Here is a 22,675-nt window from a genome sequence, read left to right on the forward strand (position 1 = left end):
AGCTTCTATACAATAACACATTTTCATTTTTTCGGCAAGGATGAAGTGCAGTGAAATGTGAATGTGGTGTCAATTGTTTATAGCAACGATAATATCTATCAAACAAATAAAATTAAATTAAAAATTAAAATTTCTTTTGAAAAATGCAACCATTCCATCAGTATTTTCTTACGACGTTGTCACGTTCAACCATCGTCAGTAAGCCGACTTTACAGACAACCAATTTTTTCAGTGTCCGGGTGTTTATATTTTCTTAGTATTTATGCATATAATTCAAAAAAATATTCATCAGTCATCTTAGTACCCATAACACAAGCTACGCTTACTTTGGGACTAGATGGCGATGCCATAGTATATATATTTAAAAAAAAAAAATACAAAAAGGTCCGTCAATTATGACTACCAAGATATAGGAGTAGGTAGCTTTCATCAATTTAGAAATCGCTACTATCGCAAGTTTCGTATAACAGGTGATGTATACAATTAAGTAAGGTGTACCTAATATATAACACGTTGTCCACCAGTGACAGGTTTCGGTAATACAACTCCGTTCCATAGGTTTTGACAATGTATCTGTGAAATGTTAATAAATGTTTATTGATTAACTTGACAATTTTTATTTTGTACAATTCCTAAAGTCTTTCAAAAAACTATTTTTGATGCGAAAACTTCTTTCGGAGTGTAAGTGCTTAAAGGCATTTGTAGGGCACTAATTTATTAGACAAAAATCATGGAACTCGTGCCAGTCACCGCACGCTTTTCGTGAGCTATTTTTTATTTTTATTAATACTCTTAATTTGTACACCACTCAGAAAAACGAAAATAAAAGAAAAAACATTTGAAGAATGAAGCAGGATACAAAAGGCGGCCTTAGCGCTAAGTAGCGATCTCTGCCGGGCAACCTCAGGATTAGGAAAAACAAAAAGAAAAACGAATAAGTACATATTAATACATAAACCAGAGTACACAAATACAAAAATACTATTGATAAATATACTTATAAAATTTTTAACATACCATAAATACTTAAAGTTTAGTGTTTGGTGAGAAGTAATTTTTTTGAACTCCCTGTCCCGAGCGCAATGCCCATCAATTAATACTACAAACTCTGACCACAATCTGCAAACGAAACACTTGTTATTTTTTAAATATTTGTTGCCTGATCCAGGAGGCGCAATTTTGGTATCTATAATCTCCGAATTTTCTCTGGTCTGGTAGGCTGCGTCCAAGGCTAGTTACCACTCTACCGACAAAGACTTGTGTCCAAGCGATATAGCATTTATGAGTGCCTAGTATTTTTTTTTATTCCACTACAAGTTAGCCCTTGACTGCAATCTCACCTGTTGGTAAGTGATGACGAAGTCTAAGAGGGATGCGGGTGAACTTGTTAAGGAGTATGGTAGTCATATCCCTAATTGGTTTCTACGCGACATCGCACCGGAACACTAAATCGCTTAACGGGACGTCTTTATAAGTTGTATAAGTAATAAACAATACTGTCACTAGATAGTGCTTTTCCGATTCCATACAAATCGTAATTAGCTTTATAACTGCCATATTCCTAAAAGACAGAGAATTAAAAACATACAGAACCCGTGTACACGACTAATATTGAAGCATCAAAAACCACTCTACTTTAAAATAAAATCTCAAACAGGCGGTTAGTCACTTCAATTATTTAGCAGTTGACAGTAATTAATGTTATCTCTAATGTTCTAAACGTATAATGAATGTAAAATGAGGAAAATTTGAAAGTTTTTGAGCTAGGTTCCGCGGGTGTGTAGTGAGACGTGCTCTGGAAGTGTCCTTTGTTTTCGGACTCAATGCACTGCATGCAATAATGACTGATTGGGATTCTGTATGTTCTGAATTCTGTGGTAAGAGATATAAAACAAAAAATGTCTTTCCATATGTATTATTTCAGTATAAATCAAAAAACAGACATAACCAGTTGCTTAAAGTTTATAGAATGTTCATAAAAAGCTGCACCATTACGAAATTCGTAATTGGAGCGTAATCAATCAATTGAATAATTTCCTCTATTCCACTAAAATTCTTATTTCGTGTCGTTGCTCGTAGGTTATTAGAAGGTCTGTTGAAAACGTTTTCCTTTACTTACGTATTTGTACATATAATGCTAGTGGATGGCCGTTACTTCGTCTGAATAGAATTTCTTATTTACGTGAGATAATTAATATAAATATTAAAGATAAACAATACCGGCTTAAAGGTTATCTTCGCCTAACTGTGCACACCAAGATAGCTCTTGGATGGTACATTTTTTCCTACGTGCCACTTTTTGTTGCATATTTTTTATTCCTGCCCTTGGGTGCCTGATGATTTAGATGGTAGCGGGCTAACTTGTTAGGCAGCTTGTAATAAGCCATCGCTTAGAATGCAAAATCGCTTGGCGGCACGTCTTTTTTAGGTTGGTAACTAGACACGACCTAAGAGCCTCCCACCAGACAGGACCAAAGAAAATTAAGAAATTATAAACTCGAAAACGCACCTGCCGAATATCAAACCAGTGACTTCCCTTATTAGAACCACTGCGTCAATGAGGCAGTCACACATACCTTCAAAAACTTTCAAGTTTATGACATGAGTAGGATGTTCTAACCGTAATGCATCCATTGGTGTTGAAATACTATACCTAACAGTTAATTAGCGGTAGTTAGGTAATTTTAAAACTATTTATTACCCTACAAATATTTAGCAATTTATATTACATATACATAAAAGTTACCTACTTATGTATACATTTGGTAACTACATGAAAACTTGCTAACACCCAATACGTCGTCATTACTCGATAAGGGGTGGACCACATAACTGTGACAAAAAAAAGGTTTACCTATCTAAAGATTACGAAGATGTCAGTGTAAATGAAAATTGTAGAAAATGCCTTCAATGTAGATACCAATAGGCAATAGTTTTGTTTCATTTTCTTTAAATAAACATATTAAAAGCTTATTTTTTAGTATTTTATTCTACTACAAGTAAGCCTTTAACTGCAATCTAACCTAGTGGTAAGTGATGTTGCAGTCGGCACCTACTGGAGACACCCAGTAACTCACTTCACACACGCGGAATGTTACTAACTCACAAATGTTTCCCACTTTCCCCGTTTAAGGTAAACGTTTGGAACTTTTGAGGTAAAATAATTACTGTCAACAGCTAAATGGAATGAAATGACAAACCACCTGTTCGAGAAGCACGACTAAAGTGGAGTGGTTTTTTATACCTCAAAATACTCGACTCGTGTTCACGGCTTCTGCGTGTTCTTACTTCTGTGGAGCAGACAGACAGTATGTACGAGTTAAAAAAGGCAATCCCAAGTTCTTATAATAATAATAATAAAATTTTATTTCAGGCATAGCCCAATATACAGTGCACATCAACATTTAAAAAAAAAAAAAATTTTACATAATCACATTAAATTTTAAATAATAAAAATAATAATAAAAATAATAATAATAAAATAATAATAATGATAATTAAACACGAAACAAGTATTGAAATAAATATAAAACTTATATATCTTATAACTCGTACGGATGATTTGGCGTGCACAGGGTTTTTGACCAGGGTATAAAGAAGGAAGGTGCCGTAAAATGGAAAAATCCTTCTTGAATATTTTGATGAATATAATACACATAAATACTTACTTATAATATACAGATAAACACCAAGACACTGAAATACAATCATGTTGATCACACAAACATTCTCCAGTAGTGGGAATCGACCCCACGGCCTATGACTCAGAAAGCAGAGTCGCTGCCCACTGCGCCAGTCGGCCTGATGGATTGATGGATACGGGCGGGTTGTTTAACGTGCTCCTTGCATGCCCTGCAAAGTTTTGCTCTGTCAAAAAGCTATGCTTTTCCACTTACCACCAGGTGAGCCATTTGCTTGGTCCATAAAATATTACTATAAATATATATTATTTTCGGGAAAAAAGTAAAATAGGTTGCTGGTATAATTTAAGATGGAATCTTGGTAAATGAAGTATTAAAACACAAACAATATGTAAAAATCTTTATTTACAACATTTATTATTATTGCACTAGTTTCGTCAAAAGAATATTGCACTTAAATTGCACAAACGTGTTAAAAGGAATCCATTAATACATACCTTAAGGTAAGTAAAAATTAAATAACTATTTAAAACATAAGAATTAATTAAAAATAATAACACACCTATAATTTACATGTTAAAATCATTAAAGCAGATGATAGTCATTCCCTCAGATTCCACTGACCCAAAAATATACGGCAAAATGTATGTAAAACCTACATTGCAGGATCTGATAGGTTGTAATCAGTAATATATGAGAAATTAATGAAATTCCTAACTGCTTCATGTAACTCTGAACCTGCGAATGGTATGCGATCGTAATGGCTGAATTAAAAAGTTAACGTGTTGCGGGATACTAAATACGTTCTGTACACATTCTGAGTTAAAACGCTATGAACGAAAAATCGATTTCAAAAGTGGGCTACATCTTTACCCATAGTTAAAGTTGGCATCAGCCTCGCTCGCTCGTTTCACGTTTTGTGAGTTCCCCATCACAAACGCGTGTTTAAAATTTCCGCTTCAAAACAGTTTTGTAGCAATTATAATGTATAAAGGCAGTGATGCACCATAAAGTTGATCGCACACTGCTGGAAGATTCGCAAAGGGCAATAACCGTAGAGGGCGTAATAGAACCAATTTTTCATTAAATGTTTCATGATTGCCTCAGATGCACCGAGTTTTGAACTCCTCGGCGAGTCCAATGCAATGGACTCTGTCCGATACTGACGTTCTTTTCTCTCGCATTTCTACATAAAACCTGAGTTAGCATAAGACTTCACCAACCAGCTGGCCAGCAGCCTTGAAGCGTTTGCCCACTTTTTAGCCCAACTTAAAGTAAGTAAGTACCTACGCCTTTTAGCTAACTTTAAATATTATAATTATGTTAGTTATAATAACCGAAACCGACTGGAATCAGCATGATTTGTTTCACTCAATCAATCACGCATTATTTACGCAGTCGCAATTAGTCCACACAACCTAAGCCGTAGCCCGTAGGTAAACTTTGGCCTGCGGAATCAAGTTTAAAGCTTACAGGGCAGGCTAGGCTATCAGGCAAAAAACGCGTTGAGTGTGTCTTTACGTGGCACCGGTCGCTCCCGTCATTCTTGCGGGTCTTGCAGCAGTCTGCTATAACATTAAATCGCCATACACCGTAACTTTCGAGTATTTTTGCAATCGTTTCGTATTTAAGTATCGAGGTATTAAACTGAATTCGAAAATATTTTTTAGGAAAGGCTAAAGATAGATTTGACTCATGAGAACCTAAAATATGCATAAAGGTTATTTTGCTAAATAAATAACTACATACATTGTTTAATATTAATTTCGTGTATATACCTAATTTGATGCCTTATTTTTAATGAATAAGGTGGTATACTTGATGAGATACTAGATAATTAAAACACCTAAGTAGTTATTCTAAAAGATATATAATAATACTAACTGTTCCCCGCGGTTTTATCCGTGCGAAATTTTTAAAACATTTCTAAACATCTACAGTAAACGAGCCGTTTAACGCAAAAAGATTTTTTCAAATCTGGTGGTTACTGAGATAAGGGCGTACAATCATATAAACTCTTCAGCTTTATAATATGAAATATAGATTATGAAGAATAATAATTTTGTTAAAAATTTAATACAATCAAAATCTGAATACATGCAGCTCATGTAATCAATTCATCAACATCGTCATACCAACCCATTGCCGGCCAACTCCATGGCACGTGTCTCCTCCCACAATGAGAAGGGGTTAAGGCCGTAGTCCACCACGCTGGCCCAGTGTATATTGGTGGACTCCACATACCTTTGAGAGCATTATGGAGAACTCTGAGGCGTGCAGATTTCCTCACAATGTTTCCATTCACCGTTAAAGCAAGTGATATTTTTTTAATTACTTAAAACGCACGTAACTTAAAAAATTTAGAGGGATTCGAACTCGGCCCCCCAAAAGTGAAGTCGAAGTTCTACCCACTGTGCTATCAACGCTTCGAATAATAAATTACTAGAAATTAATTAACACAAAATATCTGTATATATTCAGTTTTGATTTAATAGCTAAAATCGTACACGCTGTTTTGTGCTCGTTTCTCTTATTTCTGTAATTTTGTGTGGTGTAAATTAAAAGTGTATACATTCATTCACTCATCTCTTCATTCAACATTCATTCCTACATTCACTCATACTCATTCACAGTGATTTAGATAAAACAAAATGTATGTTAATTTGATATTGGTATCAAGGGAAGTATCCTAAAGTATCTTCAAGACTAGGGTTCCTGCTTAGAGGCCGATGGTCGAACAGTTTCGCTATGGGGGGCACCCCAGGCGGAGACAGGGGCGGAGGCCTAGCTCTACGCCCCCCGGCCATGGAGCGCACATCGGTGCGTTGAGATAATCGGACGTCAGCGAACAAAGCCGCCATTTCTGCTGATTTCTTCACACTAAGAGCGTCCTCGGAACCGGCGCCAGTACTCCGGACTAAAAATAAATAGGTAAATTGGTTATGAAAATTAAGCTTAATTTGCTATACTCCGCAAAAAGCAGGAGATTCTGTTATGTGTAATTTATAATTTCTTCAATCCTTAAACTCCACACCAAACAGATCTTCAATATTAGTCGTGTACATGGTTTCTGTATGTTCTTAATTCTATGCTCTCTCTACGACTCTCTCTGGGACTAGATGGCGATGTGTGTATTGTCGTAGTATATTTATTTATTATGTTATCTCCTACTTCGCTTTATAAAAAAAACGAGTAACGGATAGAGATAATTATCTCTTGGCGCGCATGCTAGATGGAAAGCTGAAAAACCAAGCGGAACTACCTACCTGTGAGACGTTGCATATTGCGCGCACGCGCATCTCTTGGTTTGTTCTGCAAAAGGAGCTCGTAGTCCAGAGCGAGGCTATCAGAACTCTTCGCCTGACGACGCTCCTCCCGCCTTCGACTGGACGCTCCCGACCTTATTAATGTAAAGGTGAATATTTCAAACCCCACCATAATATCTCCTCTTTTTCGTTCTACGGCACGACAAGCATAGACAGGAGGCAAAAAATATATTCCCCGGTTTACATATAAAAAAAAATGGGCATGAATGTTTTTCAGTATCTGGGTGTTTATATGTATATTGCTATTTATTTATTTATATATATTTATGTATTCATAAAAATGTTCATCAGTCATCTTAGTACCCATAAAAGTTACGATTACTTTGGAGCTAGGTGGCGATGTGTGTTTTGTCGTAGTATATTATATTATTAACCAATGGCAGTGCTTTTGTGCTTGTAAGAAGTGCCGCTACAGGATGCTTTAGTTACTGGTTCAATAATCGCCCGGACTTTGATCTGTAGACTTATGTTTTGGAGGGTATGTACCTATCTACGTAAAGCTAGACTACCAACCGGGGTAGTTTTATTATCACTAGAATACGAAAATAATAATTTAAGCCCGCCAACTCAAATTGGAGCAGCGGTGAGGATCTAAACTCCAAATTTCCCTCTTCTGTGACTCTTCTTCTGTACAGAGCCGTGAGTATTAATGAGGATGATGAAAATGGATAGAAAATAATAGTTACCTGGTCCTAGGCTTTCCTTCATAATCTTCAAAAGTTCGCTTTACTCTATCGGAAGGTGTTTTGGTCGAGGGAGCTTTTAAATACTCGAGACTTTGCGAGCTTTGTATGGGTCTCCTGGGACTCGTGCAGTAGCACTTATTGCTGTCGGCGCAGCTTTCGGAATCGCAAGAGCAATAACTGTAGTCCCCATCGTACACTTCTCTGAAAATGAGAAAATTTTACAGTATTAATAACATAACTAAACATCCGCTAATCCGCACTGCACGGCTAGCATGGGTAGGAGACAACTATATCCCCGCGGAAAGGATAAAAATGTATCCGCCCCACAGCTTTATCTACTCTCAGAGCAGGCGCACGAGTGGAAATAATATCCAAATAATATATGTACATATAGCAGGTGGACACGTTAATTATATCCCCTGTCAGGGGTTATAATCTGAGTTATAAAAATTATGGAACGTAAACAAAAGGTTTTTACATTGATCATTTTCGATCTACCCGCATTCTAAATAGTCTAGTCGACAAGTTGAAAATGGTACAAAATAGAGATACTGCTCTTAAAATTATGTGCGATAGCTCATTGGATCCGGAATGACGTCTAGAAAAATGTTCCGGATCCAATGAGCTATCGCACAATCCGGAACATTTTTCTAGACGTCATTCCGGATCCAATGAGCTATCGCACATAATTTTAAGAGCAGTATCTCTATTTTGTACCATTTTCAACTTGTCGACTAGACTAAAATGGTAATGTGAAATTAACGATTTTGTAGCATAAACAAACTAACAACACACAGACTAACAAAGCAAAAATTTATCAACGGCTGGGTGTACGGAAAAATTCTTTAGAGTTTATGCTTCCACCTTTAAATTAAGACCTGTGATGTATATTATATGTAATGAGTTAATAAATTTAAAAAATAAATAAAAATCGGGGGATATAATTTTTGTCTCCTGCCTGTCCTAGCACTGCTGAGACAGCGTGGTGGACTATCTTAACTCTTCTCATTTCGCGAGGAGGCCCGCGCCCCGTGGCCCCGTGGCCCAGTTATATTTTGATATGATGAATTTAACGTTGAGGATTTTTATCGACCCTTATGTTTTTAAGGCATAAACTTATTACATTACTGCTGTGACACCTTCTTCACCAAACCTAGCCTTAATGCTTAATGTTTCAGTAACCTAAATCGAATTAACAATTATTCATTGTAAAGTTAACATCTCCTGAGGATGCTCCGGTTTTGGAGCGAAACGTGCGTAGAGGGTACATTGCCGAACATCGGTTTGGTGTGGAGTATAAGGATTGAAGAAATTATAAATTACACCATACGGATTCCCCTGCTATTCACCGAGTATAGCAAATTAAGCTTAATTTATATAAGGTTTAGGCGATGTCTATAGATAAAAACGTTTCACCAACTCTTAGGTGATAACTATTGCTATATATGTATGCTTAGAAATCTACTTAGATTAGGTGTTACTTATTATATTGCCGTGTTTGTCGTTAGTGAAAAAGGGGCATTTATTACTTTGACTTTTGATATGACAGGCTTATTATCTATATATTACCTCATATAGATAATTTGTTTAACAAAAAAAAACCACAGCATGGTTAGCACAGGCAGGAGACAAAAATTATATCCCCCGATTATATCCCCTGCTATTGCATGGGAACACGGAATAGGAGAAGTTTACCCCGTTTATTATTACACATATTTTATTTGGATATTATTTCCACTTGTGCGCCAGTGCTCTGAGAGTTGATAAAGCTGTGGGAAAAGATAATTTTTTATCCTTTCCCCGAGAGATAATTGTCTCCTGCCCCTGCTAGCCGTGCTAATGCTCTTTTAACGTTTTGACTTTTATGTTACGAATATTGTTGTCACAACAGCCGCGCGTATTAGATACCTTGTATTGCCGATTTGGCAGTAGGACTTATCGTGACACTGGTAGAATGAGTTGGTGGTACGACGAGACTGAATATAACCTGACTGAATATAACCTACACCTATCGAAACTGTATTTTCCTATAGCCGTTCTAAGAAGGGTTATGCAGTTTTATATAATGACACAAACGCGATTTAGTTAATTCATGATCTACGGTAGTCCATAAGAATTCTAAGAGGTGCCACAGATTTATTTCTTTGCCATATTAGTGAGGAATGTTTCTAGTGTAAGTAACTTATTATGTTAAAAACTTAACTTTGGAGTAACGTAAACATTTTTTATTCTGATATGATGAGGATGAACGTCTTTGAGATATCGTATTATTGGCAGATTATAAAACAAAAAGCTTCAAGCTACTGCTGTATTAAAAAAACATTATGCAGTTTTCGCATTTCCCTGCTTTCGTTCGCCTTAACAATTCATTTAACGCACAAGCATCACGTCTCGGAGATTGTATTAAATAATTACATTAACAAGCTGCTATTAATAACTGCGATCAAATATGTGCCTATTATCAAGCTATTAAGGTTCACGTTAGCGTTTAGTTCTTAAATAGAAATGAAATGTGTTACGAATCAGAGCATGTCTTCTTTTCTTGGACGCCTCATGAGTAACTATACCAAATTAGTATAGTGTACAGTTCTCTTATAGAGCAAATAGATGTATTTAGCTGGATACATACTTACAACACGCCGCGTGAAGTCACGTTTTTTTATATGTAGGGTGTGATGGAAAGCAATGATTAGATCTAGCTTGGAGCGTGCTTGCCTAGAAAATGCCTACTCCCTCGCCTTAAATGTACCTACTCGATTTATACGCAAAATAATATAGATTACTTACTAATAAGTATAACTGTTATAAACTGAAAACCACAATAGGTTGCAACAAAGTCTCTGGAGGGCAAGCACAAAGATTCGCCAGGGGTTAGCCCTAAGGCTCGTTGACTTTAGGGTATCTTGACCGACTTTTGGACCTTGACTTATGTTGACGTTGGGTGTATCGGGTTTGTTTGAATATGATTGAATATGATTTAGTCCATGCGCCACCGTAATTCGGTTGAGACCCTCGTCCAGCTTAGGTTAGGTATCGTGGGATTCGTCATCGCCATCGAACACGCTGTGTATAGGCTAGGTTGTATTATTGAGGAGGTCATATTTCGGTTTCAACGTCAGAACAGGTAATAACAGTATAATTGGATATGTCAAATTGAACCGAGAAGACGTGCTCTGTCTACTTTTAGCATTCTCATATTTCGTCCGATGGCATATTAACAGACCGGTTTTAGAAATGCTTCGATATGATCGAGCACGTGGAGTGTTGTAAATATGTTCCAACCACTTATATATATAAGAGAAGTGTGCACGTTCTTTGAGACGTCCTGCAGTATATTTTTGAATTAATTAAGTGTGCTGGGGTCTTTATTTTTGAAAAACAGCTGTAATTTGTTTTGATTAATTATTATTATCACTCAAAAGTGTCTGATGAAAACTATTTAAGATTCGAGATAACGAAAACAGCTTTTAGCTCTAATTATCATAACTGTAACTTTCGCTTTAGGTGCCAATGTGTAGTATGCGTCTGATCTGATACGTATTTAATTTGATAATATGAATAAATAATGTAAGACATTTCTGTCATAAATCACATTTTTTTTAAACTACTGAGTAGCCGGTAAGTTGGCCGGTAGTTCATGGAATTTTGCTTTTAACCGTTGATAGTCCACCATTGACACGTTAATAGCGTTTTAAAATAATAACTTACATAGTAATAAATACTGAAAAATATCCAGTACCGCATAAAGGATTACCGGATAAGCGATTTTGTGATCATTCAACGGGGAATATTTTACTTTAAAATTAAACTTTTCGAAGATGAACCAAACGGTTCTGAAAGCATTCTATCTCTTTATTTTTTCACAGCTAAAAATCCAAACCGAATTTTACGAGCGTTCCTGAATAACGCGAGGGTCATACATTGTTATTCTGACAAATTAGAGAATTCAACCTATTCCTATATTTTTGACACAATTTATTTGACACAAAGTTCCATTTCTATAAACTTCCTATTCCCAGTTACCACAGTCACCAAGGTAATCAGACTATGCCCCAGCAAAATGTGTTCGAGTTCAGATAGTAGACTATTCATCATCATCATCACATCAACCCATTACCGGCCCACAACAGAGCACGAGTCTCCTCCCACGACTACGAGAAGGTGTTAAGGCCGTAGTCCACAACACTCGCCTAGTTCCTCAAATGAGGCGCCCTCAGGCCGACGATCCCTTAGCTTCTTCGAGCCCTAGGGTTCAAACTCTTCCTGACAGAGCCCCATCCCGAGGCTCGCCAAGAAGCCCGCGTTACGCTGTTAAAATCATTAGGGTTAATCAGCTACACACAATCCGAAAAAAAAACTCTCCCAGTGCGGCTTTGAAGGCTCCACAGGCCTTTGAAAATTATGGCATGCAGGTTTCATCATGATGTTTTCCTTCACCGTTAAAATAAGTGATATTTCAATAATTAAAACGCACATAACTTCGCAAGTGAAGTTTAACAGCTACCCACTGGGCTATCACCGCGTAGTTAATCAGTTTGTTATTATTACAAGATCGTCACTTTTAGTTTATTATGGTATTAGTTAAGTCATAATATAATCGAAATGAAATCGAAACTGCTAGGAAAGCTTTTAGTTTCTACCAGTACGAATCGTGTGCAAAAGTTTATTGCTGACCTTTACTAGAAAGCAATTATAAATGGTCTGCTATTTGCATAAACATAAACAGCCTGTTCGAAAGCCACTCAAAATATAATTGCTATACATCGTTTATCGTTAATTGTTTATAGTTTAACGAGATAACTTCAAAATAAAATTCAACTTAGAAAGTTTTAGATGTTACATCATACAGTCAACAAAAGATTAATTTGCATTCGCTATTTTAATTAATACGTAAAAAAAACTTTAAGACACGTACTTAGATTTTTTTTTAAATTTGAATAATTATATTTGTGCAATTCTTGCCTTTTAAATTATTATTAAAGTGACAAAAGGCCTTTTTTATCTGCACGACAGCAATAGAAAGAAGGTATTGTTTCGGGTGCAAATTATATGGTTGTTGTTGGAACATTAATGTTTAAAAAAAAATAAGCATCCATCATTTTTTAGGTTGGCTAATAAAGATTAATCGCAAAGTCATGGAAGTGTTTAACAACTGACACCCCTTTTAATTTATCATTATAATTTGGTATTTTATAACATGATATTTTATTGGTAGTATATATGTGTGTGTGTGTGTGTGAGTGTATGGTTGGGATGCCTTCGGATGCTTCGTTTCTTTATCATTAGTCGTTATTTAATAAATACTTACTTCAAGCAGTCTTTACAGCTTTTCCCTATTAGTTTCGTCTTCGCTGAGTCTTTGCCAGTTTCTACAGTACAGCAACATTTTGGTTTGCAATCTGCTTTTAAGGAGCAATAGCATCTATCCACACAACTTTCTGATTCGCATTCAGAACACGAGACGTATCCACTCGAGCTATTTCTGTTCTGACATCCCAGCCTATTGCTTAACGTTAAAAAGTCAGAGTCTTCAGAAGTTGACGTTCTTTCTCCAGGTCTAGATCCTTTGCCACTTCTTTTTGAAACATGACCAGACTTTTCAGAACGTTTCGAATTTCTTTGCCTTATTTGTCGTTTTGGAGCAGGCACTTCGGGTTCTTTAGGTCTAAACTGCCTTATATCGTAACTAGATGTCGAAACTGAACTTTCGCAAATAGGATCTTTTACGGTCGCGCTGTCTTGTACGTTTTGTATTTCGAACAGATTCTGCTGTGCCTTTTTTTCTTTTTTTCTAACTTCTTTCCCAAATGGTAATCTAAATACCATACGAAGTCCACTTGCTCCTTTGAATATTTTTCTTCTTTTATTCTGAAATGTACTATTTCGTCGTAAAATCTTTTTCTTTTGCTTCTTCATGATCGCTTTACTATGTTGAAATATTTCATCTTTAGTGAGTGTAACGGCCAGTTTTAGGAGGAACTCTTTGTAAATTGGCTTTAAGTCGTTGAAAGACATTCCCTCGGGATCTATAATAACACTTAAGATTTCATCCATTGAATGCAAGTTTTCTTGGACTTTGAATTCATTAAACAGTTCGTTAAACCCCAGCGGCGAGCCACCTCCTTTCTTTCCATTATTTCTGAAAATAAAGAATAATAAACTATAATACTAGATAAATTCAAACAATGTGCAGAAGTGAAGTTAATGTGTTCAGTATAAAATTGCTATTATTACTCTAGATCAGAGGAATGTAGCGGACGCGGTTGCATTAGCACAATTACAAGCACGCAAGACGCTGAAACACTTCGCTAAGCATGTTCTATTCGATCTCGTTAGTATCAGCTATTTTGGTTTGGCAAATACACAAAAACGTAAATTAGGATGAAAAAGTAACGTACCGTTGTCCAATAGATTTGTAGCGAGTAAGACCTCCTGCGTTCAAAAAGCTACCCGAACGGGGGATAGCCACTTTTGTCAGTATATCACCTGACTCGCTTAGTGATTTTCGACCACTTTGACTTCTTCTCAATGGCTCTTTAGTTTGATCACTTTGTGGTTTCGGTTTAGCTGGCACAGGGGGAGGTAATGTCGGTGGTCTTTGAATACTCTTTCGCCTTTCTAACTCTCGAAACAGTTCAATTTTTTCCGATACCTTGCTCCGAACTGAGTTTTCACTGCTACTCTGGGGCTGAGGGTTTGGTGATGGCATAACTTGAATGGCATTCAGTGTTTTATTTATAGATTTTTTGGATCCTTGAGTTTCACTACCACTCGTGTCATGTTTTATTGTATCTAGTTTAGCTCTAACTTCTTCAACAGTAATTCTTTTCAATTCTAAATTAGTCAAACATGGATTCGAAAAATTTGGGAATTCCGTTAAATTTTTTGTTCTTTCTACTTTAGGTTTTTCACAAAATGACTCGCTTGCCGAAAATCCGTCGGCTTTATCACTATCACCACTTAGTGAAGATGTACTGCGTTTTTTTCGAGGAGGTCTTACTGGTATATCATTTGCTGCTACACTACTGGATATACTCATACAGCTTATTCCGTTTCGATTTTTTAACTTTTTACTTTCGGTATGGCCTTGTCTACTCATATGTGACATAAGTGATTTGTATAGCGTGGCCGCTATAACAATAGCGTCCTCGGTCGTCTGACATACAAACCCATGGCACTCTAATTGTTTTGCGACGCCTATTTTCCTCATCACTACAGCGAAAAGAGGTGAATGTGAATTTTCGTTGTGGGAGAGGATATATTTTTTTTCGGATGAATCTAAAGCTTTGAATAACGCATGTCGATCGATATTATCAGGGTCCGTGATTAAGGGAACAAAAGCATAGCTTAATTCATTTTGATCTTTTTCTAAAGGCTGAACTACAAATTTAACAGCAGACCAGACGGCTATAGTTGGAAAAGGGTTTAACTGTTCTAAATCCCCTTTCTCTCCCTTGTATCGGACTTTAAGACCACTTTTAGATATTTCTAAGCGACCGGTTAACGTGCTTTTCTGGCGAAAGTTTCTTTTGTAAGCAAAATATAAATCTCTTAGCGGATCTTGCAGGCCCGAGAGGCTAGAAACTTTACTCTGCAATGGCGTCGAACCGAGGTAGTGAACATTGAATACATGAACACCGATAGTTTCAATTGTGAGTCTGGATTCTCCTGCCATATCTGCAAACATCCTCTCTATCCGGTCTTGTACAGTATTGTTGATCTTCTTCATTTTAGTTTGACAGTATCCACTTTCATCTTCTATAACCGTCGCCTTGCTGTCTTGTGTTATGCTTACCTGTAAAACATCAAAGGAATTACATTTTACATCAAATAATAGTATTGTGTTAGAATCCCTGGTTGAGTCTAACTAGTTGAAGTATTTACCTTACTATCTTTTCTTTCCCTATCCGACATGGGTCCATACTGTGCAAGGCTGGTGATAGAGCGTGAATCGTCGAAAAGTGCATCAATCTTTTGCTTGTAGTGTGATAGGGAGGAGACACTAGGCGCACGCGGTCGGTAGTCATCCTGAACACCCAAATGAAAGCCGCCAAGCGACGCTCCTTCGTTGTGACACGTTACCATCTGTGGAATTGAGTATAGGTACGGCTCAATAGTTGCTACATGGTCGCTTGCTATGGACAATAATTACTAACTGTGCTCATGGTATATGGGCCTCTCCGTTACTCAACCCTCAATGGAGAGAAATACGCTCGGAGAGACACTTGATTATTGAGACATAAGAAGATCCCTAATAAAACCAGAGTTACGCACATAGCTGATAGACGATGTGTTACCAGATACAGCGTTGGTAGACCCCCACTATGTGGACGCGCACCATCAAAAATACAAAGGACCTAGCCTAAGTAGTCTTTATTAATTTTACGCTACGAGCCTTCATAGTTCTCTTATAGCTAAGCAGTTATATGTATGCTTGTACGTTAAAGTTTATAATGTGCGTGTTATGAGTAGCTTCAAATTAATCCTTATCATAATAATGTTTTCTTCTAAAAAGTAAAATTGCAAAAAACAACATTACATCAGCCAGATTACTAACTAACTTCCTAATATAACGTCTGGTTGGTTGGTGCAATAATTTATATAACATTTAGAGTAAGTAATCTGTTTCCCTTTTATGGTCCGATTATACTTATCATTGTGTAAATACTTATGTATACACTATGAATTCATAATTAAGTAAAATTACGATAACCTGCAATTCGTAGTACGAACTCTTATTACCAAATTTATAATATGCATGCATTCGCTCTGTAAAAGTTGTGGGTCGTATCGTATGAATTTGCAACCAATCACAAGCAACGAGGTTTTAAGCTAGTCCTGTGATTGGTCGCAATTACATGCAGCCTAAGGGATATTCAATTTCATTTAAGTTATCTTTTGAGACAACTGGAATAAGATTTATAGTGTAAATGAAGTTAATTTTCATGAAACCTCATTTATAAAAATTGTTTCTTAATAATGATGGAATTAAAGCAATAAATACCTGAATTTTATGAATTTGGTATCAGATGCCTGCCGTAGTAGTATTATTGTCATCAGTTCTTATAGTAAATATCAGTCTGTTTTAGTTTTTCTTTTTGTTATTAGTTTGAACCACTTACGTCTTCTGTCGTCGATGGGCCCTGGGCCCAATATTTGTTAGCATGTTGGTAAACTCCCACTCGTTATTCTGGACAACTGGAACAAAATAAAAATATATTGTTGTAAATAGACGAGTATGTTATTTCTCAATTACTTTGATATTTACTTTGTTCAATAGGGATGTAAGTTTTAAATATTTACTGTAATGCAAATTGCATTTTCAATATGCGTTTTTGGTGGCATTTGATATAGTTTTTAACGCTAAAATGGATTTATCTCAAATGTTGTAATTTTTGTTTAAGTTTAATCACTGCCGTAACAATCAATCGAAAAATACTAATATCAATGTCATTATCAAAGTACTCATAGTTTATTATCAAAGTATACGTTACAAAACATATACGATACAAAATAATATATTTAACTTATTTGCAAAACTTATTTTCTTGTACTAAAAACATGAGTTACCGATAGAATAATGTAACGCATATAAAATAAGAATATTTGTCTTACACAAGGTCTAAGATCGAGGCGAAACACTTAGGTTTAACGTTTATTTAAATAAACATTAAAGTTATATCATTCATTAAAAATTATAATACCACATAATTATGATAATACATTTTTTTATATCGCCTTTGAGGTAGAGTTTTGATTAATAGGTATTACGTAAAGTGGCACGTTTATTTTATAATTAGGTAGCTCATGTTGTGATAATTTGGAGATTTTGCGCCAGACGTAAATACCTAATGATTAAACTAAAAAAACCCGACAAAGTTTGTACAACGGATTTACTACTAATGCTATACATACAATTGGTACTAATGGTATAAATTAGTCTAGCAAATTATACATTTTACTAAACTTATGTTTAGTAGGTCCTGGGTTCAACTCTCGGGTCTGGCCAAAAGATGTTAACTAACCGGCTTTTCTTAAATTCTCATTACCAGCCCTGAATTAGTAATCTAGGTTAACTTCCGTAGGTAGGTACCTCGGAAAGAACGTAACGTCTTATCAATAAGGTCTATCAAAATGATATATAATAGGTATATTTATATATAAACAGGTATATTTATATCTATTTAAAAAAAAATGGAATAAAGAAACCTGGCTAAGAAAAAAAATGAGAAAAATAAATATAGCGAGCAACACAACAAAAGAGACAACCCACAAACCATACGTGCCGCTGCAATACTAAGAGGGCGACCCCAAATAATTGGGATAATAGCCTTTCTTAGTCTTTCCGACCAAAGTCTTTGAACAGTGTGTGTTGCCAGTTATGTCAACGGATCAGAATTGTGGTCGCTAACTATGGGCCCCATAAGAAGGCTCAGAGTCACTCAGCCAGCGATGGAAAGAGCTATGTTAGGAGTACCTCTACGTGATCAAATCAGAAATGAGGAGATCCGTAGAAGAACTAAAGTTACCGACATAGGTAAACGAGTCTCGAAAGCTGAAGTGGCAATTGGCGGGGCACATAGCTCGGAGAACCGATGGACGTTGGAGTTCCAAGGTGTTGGAGTGTCGACCCCCAACCAGGTGAAAGCGAGTCGCGGAGAGCCGCTGGATAAAAGGGGCAAAGAATCGTGGAGTTTGGAACGCCCTACAAAAGACCAATGTCCAGCAGTGGACGTCAATCGGTTGATTTGATGAATAGCCAGGAGTAAGAAGAAGAAGATGTTTCCTCCTACTTCGTTATCCACAAAAATAAAAAACCTTAGAATGTAGCACAATATAGTTTACGTATAAAGAATACGCATATGCTTACCTACCTACTTTTGCTAACACTTTCTAGTTTACGAAAACTCAAGAGCCCTAGTGTTAAATCATTTCATTCAAACGGAGTGAAACGATTACACAAATTAATTGTTTCAATTAACTCCACTAATAGTTATTTACGTAACAGCACTCACCGTGCGTTTTCAGCTGGCATGTATCTTTATTTCAAAACTTGAAAAGCGGGAAAATAAATTGGTAAAAGGATTGTTTTAACTAAATTATCTTTTAGAGTCTACCACGCTATGTTTTTTGTTCTCCCTTATAGAAGTAGGGCTAAGATACGCGCCACGGGATAACTATGTCTACCATTTTATATCTTTGAGGTAAGACGAATTAATGGGTAGACAATAAATTATGACTTATACCTAAAGATAGAATGGATAATTCACAGAATTCCGAACATTCTTATAAGGAAATTCGAGATACCGTTTACGGGAAAGGGGCTGTTATCCCCGCTCTGGGGATTACCTGATCCAAAGGTTGTCCATCGCGTCAATCCTGCCAGTCTAATGGGCACTTTTGGTCCAGGAGTAACCGGAGTGGAGGCTTTTTGACAAAGCCTTTAAGATAAGCCTATTTTATATTTTATTAATTGACAACATTTGCTCAATTTGTTATAGTTTAATTACGAGTATGTGTTTTCTGAGGCATAATTTTTACCCTAACAGGTCGTCTTTAACCTTCGAAGCATTAGTTTTAATTTGAGAAATGCCATAGCCATCATCTTAAATGGCAACATTTGTAAAATACACATAAAAATTGCCTCCTATTCCAATTAATAAGGTTTAAGCCATGACTTTGAACTTGGTAATTTAACACAAATCTTTAAAATATTCGGTTGCCTATAATGTGACCGACTTAGCTGATGCCCTTTGAACCTTCAAGATATCATAATTTCACATTGATGACTTCAAATGCTCACATCATCCAGGACTTTATTGTATGTACTTCTTAGGTTAGATACATATCTTTATCTACTAGTGAAAGATAGACCACACCCAAAATATTCATTAGCTTTTTAAATGACTGCGTAGACTCTACTTCATATCATTCGTATTCGTAAAACTCCAGAATAAGTCTATGAAATATTTACCTTTGCCTGTGTATGACTAAGCCTATTCTTATTTTAACCGACATAAAAAATGGAGGAGGTTCTTAATACTACAAAATCTTTTTTTTCATTACATTACAAAGGTAACCAGCTCTAACAGTGGTAATTAAATAATTTACTCTTGCTGAGACTTTCCGATCTAGTTACTAACACAAAGAACATACTAAGAATTTATTATATTTGCATGTATTTTGTATCCTTCTATGATTTCTGTACTAATTCACTGTTGGTGAATTTGCTCGCCTTTTCTTTTATCGTTTTGCTTTTTGTAACACTTTTTTTCTGGCGTGGTGGCAAAGAATTATGTTGGAAAACGTTATATCCTAACATAACTTCATTTCCTTAAGTGGAACTCCCCCTTTTAAAGAGGGGTATACCCGAACTAAAAACAACTACGGCATGAAACTCTCGTTGGTTCCTAGGTTTCCTAGGGTTCACGCCTAGGGAACCCGTTGTATACTTCCCTGACGTCTACTAGCGGCCTCAGCCGAGTGCCGAGGCTCACACGCTAATGAGGAGGGGATCAGAATAGCTTGAAAACCCCCCTCAGACAGTGGAGATTTGTGTAGTGACGAGTATCTAGCCCAATAGCTACCCGCTGCCTCCCAAGGGAAGCTGAGAAGCGGCAATATGCCGTCGTCTTCTCCCCCGTCTATGGAGCATCTTCTTTTGTAAACCTAATGTATGTTACTTACCTAAGTAACTAATAATACGATCCAGTGGATTTAGTATATACCTAAGTGCCTTACTGAACGTTCAAGAAAACTTTATTGTCATAACTGTTAGAAATCTAAGACTAAGTATACCTGAGCTTCGCTAGGTAAGTATGTGTAATGGCTAACGGATTACCTGGTTCTTTTGTCTATAGAATTTTAAAAGGCCTATACGCACTATGTTTATTTTGTGTGGGTACATAATATGGCATTCTGTTTCCAATGAGTTTTTTCGTATTTTAGAATTGTTTATAGATAGTAAGTGTTACGTAGGTAAGTATTCGTAAATAAATCTATTGTATGCATTGTCTCGACTTGTAATTTACATTATACCTTTATTTTTTTGTGGTGTACAATTCCAAGTGTATTCATTCATTCATTTAACTAATTATATCTACGTACACTTTAATCAATGTAAAGTTTTTGTAGGGAATGCCATATCCGCATTTCCACTGAAGCAGAGGCAGGTAAGCGAAGTTGAACGTAGATCAGACTTAAGTACATAGAAGTAAGACCCTACGTGGTTGATATACCGACGCGTTTACCGTTTTCATCTTCGTTTCTAATTCGCACCGCTAGGATCTGGAATGATCTTCCAGCTTTCATTTTCCCCTACAATATGAGTACCTTCAAATCAAGAGTGAATAGGCATCTTCCAGGCAAGCGCTCGTCTATAAACATAAAAAAAAGAATAAAATAATCTGATAATTGGTTGAATATAACGTAAATGAATATTTAACTTTTTCTGACTGTCCTCTTACCTTAAAAAATGATCCTAAAACTATTCAAAAAATTATAATAGCTGGCCCCGAGATGACTTCAATGATAATATAAATACAATGGAATGTACAGAAATCTGTTTTCATTTTATACTCGTACGAGTTCAATCAGTAATGCCTACATGCCTGCTGTTCTAAATCAGAAGTCCGCTATAACTGACCGAGTTTTACCATCGAATTCAATCAGAAGATTGCATTGGACATATTATAACGGTTGAACATCAGCGCCGGTAATCTCTTGCTAGGGCTTCCACGTTTGTGCAAAGATCCTTTTAATATCACAGTATCGCGCTTCCACAACTTTATTCACATAACCTACATAGACCGAATAGATTGTACTCTTTGTGTATTCCATTGAATTTATAGTGTTTTAAGTTGTTAGTAAATATTAATATCGAATTAACTTTATCACCATTTGGCTTCCTGATATTCTACCAGATCCCTCAAAACTATCAAAACTACGATTTGGTGTTGACTTTTTTTTCAAGTAGGCCTTCTTTTCAAGGGCCGAATCTATCAGTTTGACTCTACTAACAGTTCTGAAGGCAAATTCTACCGAAAAGAAGCCGGCAAGAATCCCAGCAGTTGCAATTCAATATTTATTTTATTTAATTTTTTATTTTATTTATTAGGTTTACTTACCAACACACACTAATACAACCTGTTTTAAAATTTTGAACTATTCTATTTAAGTGTAATGTTTTATTAAAAGTAAACACAGCATATGAAATAATAACACCATATAATAATCTAATCTATCTTGCAGGAGATGACTGCTTCCAAGCCACCGAGTAGTTCAATGTAGTCTGACAAAGAACTTACGAACTTTCTGATTTCTTTCCGTCCTTACCCATGTTAATATATTCTACATATAGAAATATTTCAAATTTCGACCTCTCTGGCGCAGTGGTGAGCGCTGTGGATTTAAGTGGAAAGTCCCGGGTTCGGTAGGCAGGAGCAATTTGGGATTTTTTAATTTCTGAAAGTTACCACCCTACCCACATAACGTACTATGTTGCGAAGAAACCGATTAGGGGTATGGATTTAAAGGCAAGCAGGTTAGCCCGTTACCATCTTAAAATGCATTACCACCTTCCATCAGGTAAGAATGCAGTTGAATAAGTAATTTTAAAGGATTACAGTATAGTACGTTGAATGTTTTTAGTGGGAACCCTACTCAATACCGTGAGGGTCCTCACCGTACAGTTACAGATTTACCCTACTTCACGAGATTCATATCACTATATTAATATTGCCGTCACAGCTACAGCTATTAAGATGTTGTGTGAAACGGCCGTAAAACGAAACGTTACGTTTTTATATAATTTAATTAATTGCGTGAACATACTTTTCTGCTTTACTTACTTTAAAGTTATTAATGGATAATATTGAATATTAAAATTTAAGTAGAGTGTGTCGGTGATAAAATTTATATGTTAATATTTGATACATGGGTTTATCAAAAACTTTTTTTTAAAGCCTTCGTGTGACTGCATTTCAACCAAGGATGTACCTAATAAAAAGATACAACTGAGCAA

General features: G+C 36.1%; 1 protein-coding gene across 1 annotated transcript in view; it reads right to left on the reverse strand.

Moving 5' to 3' along the window:
- Positions 1-6,103: 6,103 nt before the first annotated feature.
- LOC120628480 overlaps positions 6,104-22,675 on the reverse strand; it is a 41,607-nt gene continuing 25,035 nt past the window's right edge. Inside the window, exons 2-8 of the mRNA XM_039896870.1 lie at positions 16,776-16,851; positions 15,538-15,738; positions 14,052-15,448; positions 12,962-13,792; positions 7,654-7,854; positions 6,908-7,041; positions 6,104-6,558 (exon numbers count right to left, since the gene is read on the reverse strand). Coding sequence (XP_039752804.1) covers positions 6,317-6,558; positions 6,908-7,041; positions 7,654-7,854; positions 12,962-13,792; positions 14,052-15,448; positions 15,538-15,738 — 3,006 coding nt within the window. The 5' untranslated portion in view covers positions 16,776-16,851 and the 3' untranslated portion in view covers positions 6,104-6,316. The remainder of the gene's footprint in view (positions 6,559-6,907; positions 7,042-7,653; positions 7,855-12,961; positions 13,793-14,051; positions 15,449-15,537; positions 15,739-16,775; positions 16,852-22,675) is intronic.

Source organism: Pararge aegeria, chromosome 12 (assembly GCF_905163445.1).
Source record: "Pararge aegeria chromosome 12, ilParAegt1.1, whole genome shotgun sequence".
NCBI lineage: Eukaryota > Metazoa > Arthropoda > Insecta > Lepidoptera > Nymphalidae > Pararge > Pararge aegeria.